General features: G+C 47.6%; 1 protein-coding gene across 1 annotated transcript; it reads left to right on the top strand.

The window, feature by feature from the left end:
* Window positions 1–7,428: 7,428 nt before the first annotated feature.
* Window positions 7,429–8,810, top strand: LOC109776295 (uncharacterized). Its single transcript, XM_020334941.3, has 2 exons — window positions 7,429–7,755; window positions 7,989–8,810. The coding sequence occupies exons 1-2, from the start codon at window positions 7,494–7,496 to the stop codon at window positions 8,708–8,710; spliced, it is 984 nt and encodes a 327-aa protein (XP_020190530.1). The 5' UTR covers window positions 7,429–7,493; the 3' UTR covers window positions 8,711–8,810.
* The last annotated feature ends 1,186 nt before the right edge of the window (window positions 8,811–9,996 follow it).

Below are 9,996 nucleotides of genomic sequence, written 5' to 3'. Positions count from 1 at the left end.
ATTGATAGAAAAGTGCATAATTATGAGAATATCTAGGCATGATCATGTATATAGGCATCACATCCGCGACAACTAGACCGAAACGATTCTGCATCTACTACTATTACTCCACACATCGATCGCTATCCAACATGCATCTAGAGTATTAAGTTCATAAGAACAGAGTAACGCATTAGGCAAGATGACATGATGTAGAGGGATAAACTCAAGCAATATGATATAAACCCCATCTTTTTATCCTCGATGGCAACAATACATTACGTGTCGTTTCCCTTTCTGTCACTGGGATCGAGCAACGCAAGGTTGAACCCAAAGCTAAGCACTTCTCCCATTGCAAGAAAGATCAATCTAGTAGGCCAAGCCAAACTGATAATTCGAAGAGACTTGCAAAGATAAAAAATCATACATAAAATAATTCAGAGGAGATTCAAATATTGTTCATAGATAATCTTGATCATAAACCCACAATTCATCGGATCTCGACAAACACACCGCAAAAAGAATTACATCGAATAGATCTCCAAGAAGATCGAGGAGAACTTTGTATTGAGATCCAAAGAGAGAGAAGAAGCCATCTAGCTAATAACTATGGACCCGAAGGTCTGTGGTAAACTACTCACACATCATCGGAGAGGCTATAGTGTTGATGTAGAAGCCCTCCGTGATCGATTCCCCCTCCGGCGGAGCGCCGGAAAAGGCCCCAAGATGGGATCTCACGGGTACAGAAGGTTGCGGCAGTGGAAATAGGGTTTCGTGGTGCTCTCGGGTGTTTTCGGGGTATATGAGTATATATAGGCGAAAGAAGTCAGTCAGGGGAGCCACGAGGGGCCCACGAGGGTGGAGGGGTGCGCCTACCCCCTGGACGTGCCCTCCTGCCTCGTGGCCTCCTCGTTTCTTTCTTGACGTCCACTCCAAGTTTCCTGGATTGTGTTTCTTCCAAAAATCACTCTCCCGAAGGTTTCATTCCGTTTGGATTCCGTTTTATATTCCTTTTCTGCGAAACACTAAAATAGGCAAAAAAACAGCAATTTGCACTGGGCCTTTGGTTAGTAGGTTAGTCCTAAAAATAATATAAAAGTGTATAATAAAGCCCATTAAACATCCAAAACAGATAATATAATAGCATGGAACAATCAAAAATTATAGATACGTTGGAGATGTATCAAGCGTCGAGGCCACCCCAAATCCTAGAAGGCGTTGCCGCGAGGCCACCCCAAACCCTAGAAGCGTCGGGGCCACCCCAAACCCTAGAAGCGTTGCCAAGGCCACCGCAAACCATAGAAGCGTTGTCGAGGCCACCCCAAACCGTAGAAGCGTTGAGGCCACTAATTAATATTCCTTGTTGTGATTAGCTAGCTAGGTCTATGTTTGCCACTAATATATCCATCTGTCATGTTTGTATATTAATTGCCATGTTGTAATATTTGCAGAAACTATGGAGCACCGAGACTTGGAAACAGAACAGTTGTTGGGGGACATAATCCTCGGCGGAGGTGATGTCTTGGCATATCTCAACAACACCGATGGTTTGGAAGGAGAGGGTGAAGCAGGCTCCGGTGATCGAACAATGGAGGTGGAAGGACATGATCATGATGGCTCTGGTGACCGAATGCCGGTGGAAGAAGGAGACCGTGATGACGGCTCCGGTGACCGAACGGAGGAAGGAGCTGTTGCAAAGTCCGGCGAGGTATATATATTAATTAAGCATGTGCTGACTAGCTAATTGATGCATTATTTGTTTTGGTATGTACACATATTAACTCTTCTTTCTTCTTTTCTAGCCCTCCGGATCGAGCCAAACTTCGGTAACGAGACGAGGCCCGAAGAAAAGGTTGCACCAGGATGAAAGGTTCACGATCACAGCAACGGACGATGCCAGCCGATTGAAACCAGGCGGACCAAGGAAGCATTTTCTGCTCAGTGCGGGGTTCTTGTTAGGTACATGATCCCGATCAGCATCCACCAATGGAATAAGCCTAAGAACGAAGACCCTCAAGTTCCTTATGTCAACGAGAGGTGGAAAGATGATCTTTGGACCGCGCTGAAGGAAAATTTCACCCTACCGCGAGAGGAGGATCTGGATAAGCCAGTTATAGAGCCATTGGTCAAGGCTCATGCTCTTAAGAAGATGTCAGATCTATTCAGGAGGTGGAAGAATGAGTTGAAATCAACGTATGTCGACAAAGGGAAGACTCCAGAATTCACCGGCCGATTTGAGAAGATAAGAGATCACTGGCCCGCATTTGTGGCCTACAAGACATCGGAGATGAGTAAGAAGATGTCAAAGACAAACAAGACAAATGCTGCAAAGGAGTATCACCATCGCACGGGGTCAGGTGGCTACCTCAAAGCCCGGCCATTGTGGGACATGGCTGAGAATGACCTGCTTGCTAAAGGGGTCGAACCAGAGACATTGAACTGGCCAGACCGTTCAAGGACTTGGTTCTTCGGGGTTAGGGGAACCTTGGACCCTGAAACAGGGAAGTGCGTTTGGATGGACAAGTAACTTGAAATACCTGGTAAGAAGCTTCAGAAGTATATCGCCGCAGTGCAACAAGGGATGTTCGTTCCCGACAGAGAGAACGACGAGCTCACAGAGGCCCTCGGGAATCCTGAGCACCCTAGACGAACACGAGGCACGCCAGGCTCTGTTGCGTGGAAGGTTGGGTTTCCCGGCGCAGACGGTTACAAAACCGGGAGAGGAGGAGGAAAGCGGAGCAGAGCGAACTGCATAAGCTGAATGCAAGGGTACGAAAGCTAGAGGAACAAGTTGAGAGCGAGCGACCTGCCGGAGCTACCCCACCATCTTAGCGGAGAAGCAGCATGGCTTCACCGAGCTGGTTCAGTAGCCTGACATCACGGCTCCTAGCTACCCCGTGGATGCTATCACGGAGGCTCAACATTGCCAGCTTATGACGCAATGGCAGAACCTCAAAGTCAAGGCGGCTGTCGGCTCTGTTGCACCTCCTGAACCCGACGCAACTTTTCACTGCCGTCCGATTCCACAAGGCTATGCTGCTGTGATGGTGGATGAAATAACGGAGGGATTTGAGGAGCTCGAGCTTGACCACCCTACAGGTGAAGGGGAGACTCAGCTGGGTCTTACTCTGAAGACTCCATGTCTATGGCGGAAGGAGCACATCAAGCTTCTGAACTGGACGCCTTCGCCTCCTCCTCCTCCGACGAGTCAGGGCACTCTGCCTCCTCCTCCTCCTCCTCCTCCGGAGAGTGATCAGGGCACTCCGCCTCCTTCTCCGGCTGCTCCGGCGCGTGAGGGCGGCACTCCGCCTCCTTCTCCAGCAGCTCCGGCACCTCCGAGCAGCCCGCCTCCTCGTCCACCTCGTCAGCAACGGCGGAAGACAGAAGCCGCCGCTCCGGCTGCTCCGGCGCGTCCGAGCACTCCACCTCCTTCTACTACTCGTCAGCAGCAATGGAAGAGAGACGCCGCCGCTACGGCGTCTAGCAGTACAGCCAGAGGCGGGAGGCAATATAGATTCGATCCATCTCTCAAGCCTCTAGAGAAGTTACCATACGAGATGACCGTGGAGGAAAACGCGAAGATCAGTGAAGCTCAAGTGAAGGACTTCTTTGAAACGCGAAGAGCTATGAAACATCCACCTCCGGAGGAGAAGATAGATCCGGTGAAAGCGATGCGCACTATCAATGCCCTGAAGCGACCACCACCGCCTCCGCCGGATGACAACCATGTCTGCTGTCTTAAAAAGACATTACAAGAAGCGCGCCGGTCGGGAACTACTTCAAGTGACAAAAGGTTATCAGAACGAAGAAGTGGGAAAAAATTCCCCAGCTCGGAGAACAGGAGAACCAATTGTGCCCACCGCTCAAGGTGTCTAGCGATATCGTCGCAAATCTGCTGGGGATGGTGCCCGGTACCAATCCTGGTGATTATCTGCCCGACGATGCACATTTTGATACAATGGAGGTGGACGAATTCAGATACCAGTACGGAAAGCCTCCCGTCAAAGATGGAAGTCCTCCTCTAACAACGATGATGCAAAGATTCCATCAATGGTACATGAAAACCTGCATCGAGTCTGGGAAGGATGCTTTGACGATGAGAATTAAAGATGACCACGACTTCATTGGACAAGATGTGTTAACTGTTGATTTTGACGAGTTTTTCCAGTTCTACAATCTAAAGGCCCTCGACAAATCACTCGTGGCTTGCTACTGTCTGTAAGTATCTTTCATTGCATGTATATATAATTATCCTCACTATATTATGTAGATTGAAGATCGTCGAATGGAGAAAAGCACAAATATATGAGATTGGGTTCATTTACCCAAATGTCATACATGAATGGATGGTTAAACACAACGTCTCAGAAACCGAGGACAACTTGCTAAAATCGTTGCTCAAAAATCAAAGCAAAGATAAAATACTCTTTCCTTACAACTTCAAGTGAGTGTTACTGTCTTGTGCACATCCGGTTTCCCTTATTAGTCGATGTTATAGTAATTTAACTGATGAGTTATGCATGCGTGCGCAGTTTCTACTTTATTCTCTTAGAGATTAAGCTTGAGCGGGGAGAAGTAACCGTCTTAGACTCCAGACGAAAAGATCCCGAGGAGTATGCGAACATGACTCGAATGCTCGAGAAGTAAGTTCAATCGATCATTATCGCACCATATCGGCAACTTTGTTCATTTCTTGATATCAAGTAATTATTTTCTTTGTCTGGCAGGGTTTGGAAAGAGTTCACCACAATTTCTCCGGGATTGCCGACTGAGCTGCGATTTAAACACCCGAAAGTAAGTACTACTACCTTGTTCCGCGCATCTCCCATTGATTCTAGCTAGTTTCATCAATACCATTTAGCATGCTTGCTTATCAGTTTGATTGGCCTCTATTTCTCGTAAAGTGCTTGTGGCAGGAAGCCGGGAATGATTTCTGTAGATACTACGTTTGCGAGTTCATCTACAACGCGACAACCTCTAATAAGCGGGGCTACTCTGAAAAAGAATATGAAGTGCATAAGAAAAAATATTCACAATTTTATTTTATTACCATCATTTGTGTTGATCAGTTTCATTCATACACATGTATTGACCCTCTTCTTCAATTTAGCTCTGGCAGTTGCGGGATGAACTCCTACCACATGATCACATAAAAACAATTCAAGAGGAATTGGCGGGATTCTTTCTTGACCACGTCATCAATAAAGCCGGAGAATACCATGTGGAACTTGACTTCAAATGTTAGGAATTGTAAGAGATCTTATATTGTATATATGTAGCTAGTAGCATCGAATAGATATATGAAAACTTGTTGTTCGTATTGTATATATGTAGCTAGTAGCGTCGAATAGATATACGAAAACTTGTTGTTCGACCAATCTCTCGGAGAAGGAGGAGGTCGATCACTTCTCTCTGTATATGTTCATGACGATCTCGTATACTTAATGGTTTCCTTCATTTGCTTACTAGCTAGCGTGTCGCGAGTTCTCTCTATACGTATAGTACGTAGCGTCGATCAAGCACGGAGATAAGAGAGGTCACTTCTCTCTATTAGCTAGCTAACACAATATATGAAAACCCCAAATTAACCCTCCAAAACCCCCACCCCCCCTTTCAAAAAAAAACAAGAAACCCAGCTCCTGAGCTGCTGACGCGTGGATGCTTTCTGGTCCCGGTTGGTGTTACCAACCGGGACCAAAGGCCCTCCTGCCTGGGCTCGCCGCAGCGGCCACGTGGAGCCCCACCTGTTCTGGTTCGTAAGCGAACCGGGACTAAAGGTTATGGGCTTTAGTCCCGGTTCCAGAACCGGGACAAATGGGCCTCTGGAACCGGGACAAATTGGCCTTTTTCTACTAGTGCGTGCTACCCACGCACAGGCACACATCGTCAAAATAAAAATAAAAATTCACAGCCTCTACAATGAGACATAAAATTTCAAGACCAAATTTGATTTACACTTTGAAAAAGAAAAATTCAGTTGTGTACTTACACATTTCAAATTCGGTGTGCATGTTTGACACATTCACAGCCTGACGTGTCTTTTTTTCTTCTTGTGCTGTGGACTGAATTTTGAAATGGCAATTTCTGACGTGGTGAAAACATCTTGTATTAATGTTGTACTGTAAAAACTGTAATAATTAAAGGCATGCATCTGGTCTGAACATTGGTGTGATTCGAAGCCGTTCAATTTTCTGGTTGGTGCGATACTAAGAGCAACTCCAATGCGGCGACCTATTTCGTCCGCACGGTTCGTTTGGGTCAAAACTGACACAAAAGTCGGCCCAATGCATCGACCCAAACGAACATGTGTTTGCTTTTCGTTCGCTTGCCGACCCATTCCCAGCTCAAACCAGATTTACGTGGGCGCGGGCACGAAACGGACGCGCGTGATGGGCGCCTACTCCTCCCTTGGCCTGCCAGTCGGCGGCACAACCACAATCATTTCCCCCCACTTTCCCAAAAAGCTCCCGCCTGCTCCCGCTCCCGGCCGCTTGCCATGGACGACGTGCTGACCCTCGACGCCGCCGCCTCCCTCGCCTCCTTCGGCCTCACCTCCGTCGCCAAAGGAAAGCCTCGCGCGTCCCGCAAGACTACGGTGGCACCGAAGAAGAAGAAACAGTTAATACCCGAGGAGCGGGCAGTGCAGTCGGCCAAGAGGAAGGGCCGGAGGCACGAGCAAGACCGCAAGCTTGAAGCCACGGCCGTCGCCGCCTTCTCCCTCGTAGCACAGCGGGAGGAAACCAATGCCCGAGTCGCCGCGGCAACGAGGGAGACCCTTCTCTACCTAGGGTTAAACCGAGGAAGACGCCATTGTTCGAGAAGATGTAGGCTGACGTGCTTAAATTCGATGATGAGTGATCTATGGCCGTGAGCGCCATCCTTTTTTTGTATGCCGACAAGTGTGCTAGCATGACCCCGGCCGAGATGGCGTGGTTGAACTCCCGACCCTTTTTTGTCTGCTGGCATGTGTGCCGTCCGTTGGCAAGTACGCCTGCATGAACTGTTCAGTGTTTGTTTTTGGAAGCTGGCATGTATGCCGGCCGCTGGCATGGTGCCGACATGAACTCTGGGCGACGGCATGACCGCTGGCATGATCTATGACCGTGGATTTTTAAAAATTATATGCGGACATGAAATGAGTCGGCCGGGCGCGTTGGACGTATAGACCCAAACACAAAACGAGATAGACGACGACCGAGTGGCCGACACAAACGGAGAAAAAAGGACAAAGCTCGCATTCATTTGGGTTAGACTTGCTCTAGGCGATGCGAGTCGGCAGTAGCTTTACGTCCAGGGTCGGTCTCCCAGACGTAGAGATGCATCACGTGGGATGCGCGCAACGGTCAACAACTTTCCCTACTTCGATCGTCACCTCTTCCCGCGCATCATATAAAATCCCATGCAACACACATCCATCCATCTTATCAAACTCACAGCGAGCTGCCCACATACATACTAGCCACACTTAACACAGATCAGCCAATTAAGCTAGCACAGGCCTCGGGTACGTAGCAATGGCCAGGCCGGCGTCCTGCTTGGGAGCGCTCGCCATCGTGCTGGTGGTGCTGTGCGCCGCCGCGTCCTCTGCGGCTGCGCAGCCGCGCCGCCCGCTGCCGCCGAACTCCCGCGTGATCCATCCTGGACGGTTCGGCAAGAGGACGCAGACACTCACCTGCGACAACACCAAGGACAAGAGGAACCCCTGCGTGGCCACCTGCGACAAGCGCTGTCCCAACGAGTGCCTCGTCCTCTGCCCCAGCTGCAAGACATACTGCTGTAAGTATATATATACATCTCCAATCTTTCCCAGTCTCAAGCATGCATTCCATTCTTTTGTAAGTGATGGAAGATGGAAACTCCACTCATGGAAGATCGAGGACAATTCGACCTTGATGGACCTCTCTATCTATCTGAATATGCACAACATTTGATATTAATTCAATGGTATTGCTCTAGACCATCAGCAACGAGCTTTCTGATGATACTAATACAAAATCTTCTTCTTGAAGTGTGTGACTTCTACCCTGGGATGTCCTGCGGTGACCCCCGCTTCACTGGGGCTGATGGCAACAACTTCTACTTCCACGGCAAGAAGGACCAGGACTTCTGTGTCGTCTCTGACGCTGACCTCCATGTCAATGCCCACTTCATTGGCAAACGCAACCCCTCCATGAGCCGAGACTTCACATGGATCCAGGCCTTGGGCATCCGCTTCGCAAACCACCGCCTCTACTTGGGTGCCATGAAGACTTCCCAGTGGAATAATGACATTGATCGCCTCGAGTTGGCCTTTGACGGAGCACCCATCGACATCTCTACTGACATTGGCGCCCAATGGCAATCCACCTCAGTGCCTGCCCTGACCATCACGAGGACATCCATGACAAATGGCGTGAGGGTCGAGCTTCAGGGTGTGTTCGACATCATGACTAAAGTAGTGCCCATCACGGAGGAGGACTCCCGCATCCACAACTATGATGTGACAGAGGATGACAGCCTCGCGCATTTGGACATTGGGTTCAAATTCTACGGCCTCACCGACAATGTTCATGGCATTCTCGGCCAAACCTACCGCTCCGACTACGTCAACAAGCTCAACGTGAGTGCTAACATGCCTGTGATGGGTGGTGTAGCAAGCTATGTCTCCTCCGACATCTTCGCCACCGACTGCAAGGTCGCTAGGTTCGGCCACAATGGCGGCATCTCCATGGTCACAGCCAGGGCCAACTAAACTATTGCTCAAGACAACATCGGTTAATGTAATCGGCCTATTGATTGGCCAGTAATAATATGTGAGCATTGTAATGTTACAATTATTTTCAATAAAAAATATCGGCCTTGTGGAAAAAAAGGAATTTACTTTCCATAGCAAATTGTAATGGTGCTTCCCTATTTTTGCGGTTTTATGTTAACGTGATCTTATGTGGAAAGTACTCTTTAGTCTTTTTTTTGTCCTCCAACTCTAGTTCTAGCACTCTCCATAGGATGCGGATATGTGGAACATGGTTCTGGGGTACCCCTTATGAATTGTAGATTTAAAACAAAGAGAAGAAAAATAATTTTTTTTGGTAGCATACATGATTGACTAGTATACTTCAGTATTAAGTTCCACGAGGAAATGACGTTAGTGTATTCTGGGTAAAAAATACAATTCTGCTTCGGTAGACCCCTTAAACACAAGGACGGCTCGGATTAGCTAATACCTCTTCATAAAAAAGGGCATGATGGTCATATTTGATAAACTCTTCGCGTATACGCTCTATAGAGAGTAGTTATTTGTTTTTTTAACCTTCAAAAAAAGGTGTGCCGGAGCCAGGATTTGAGCTCTAGACATCTTGAATTATTTCCACCCTCTATGACCAACTATAACAACTCACTTATTCTCCCTAATTACTTCTTTTAGTCTTGAGAACAATTAGGGATCAGGCTAGTGATTCTTATCTTACCATCAGATTACTCCAACACCATTGGATTAGATGCCTCTCGATGGCAGGATGGTCCATTAAAAACGGGATTTGCACTGACTACGTTCATTTCGTACTAACAACTCCCCTAAATTATGCAAGATAATAACCTGCGCAAGATCTGATTTTTACGCCATGCATTTTGCTTCCATGGAAAGCGACTTCTCTATACAAAGGAAATATGCTTCCAACTATATATTTTGATTTTTGATTTGCTTCCATACAAAGAAAATATGCTTCCAACTGAACATATTGATTTTTTTTTCTTCTATAGTATGCGTCTTTTCGTGCTTCCTATCTAAAAACATTTTACTTCCAGCTGTTCAGACTGCAACTTATCGTGCTTTCTATGCAGAATTTTTTTTTTCAAACTGCTATTTACATTGCTTCCATGACAAATTATTTTGATCTAGTAAAAATAAAATCTATATCCAGTGTAAGGGCATCTCCAACGACGACCCGCAAATTTTCTCCCGCATCCGTCCACAGACGGGGGCCAGTCCGTCGACACGGATGCGGGAGGGCGCCATCCAACGTTGCCTGCATACATTTC

The sequence above is a fragment of the Aegilops tauschii genome, chromosome 4 (genome assembly GCF_002575655.3).
Source record: "Aegilops tauschii subsp. strangulata cultivar AL8/78 chromosome 4, Aet v6.0, whole genome shotgun sequence".
Lineage (NCBI taxonomy): Eukaryota > Viridiplantae > Streptophyta > Magnoliopsida > Poales > Poaceae > Aegilops > Aegilops tauschii.
The sequence above is the reverse complement of the archived record's forward strand: the minus strand, read 5'-3'. Positions and strand labels throughout refer to the sequence as shown.

Bases quoted from the DNA above. Each gene is read 5' to 3' on its own strand.
- LOC109776295 (XM_020334941.3), top strand. From the start codon at position 7,494: ATGGCCAGGCCGGCGTCCTGCTTGGGAGCGCTCGCCATCGTGCTGGTG. The intron at 7,756-7,988 runs GTAAGTATATAT...TTCTTCTTGAAG, and splicing joins CAGCTGCAAGACATACTGCT to TGTGTGACTTCTACCCTGGG.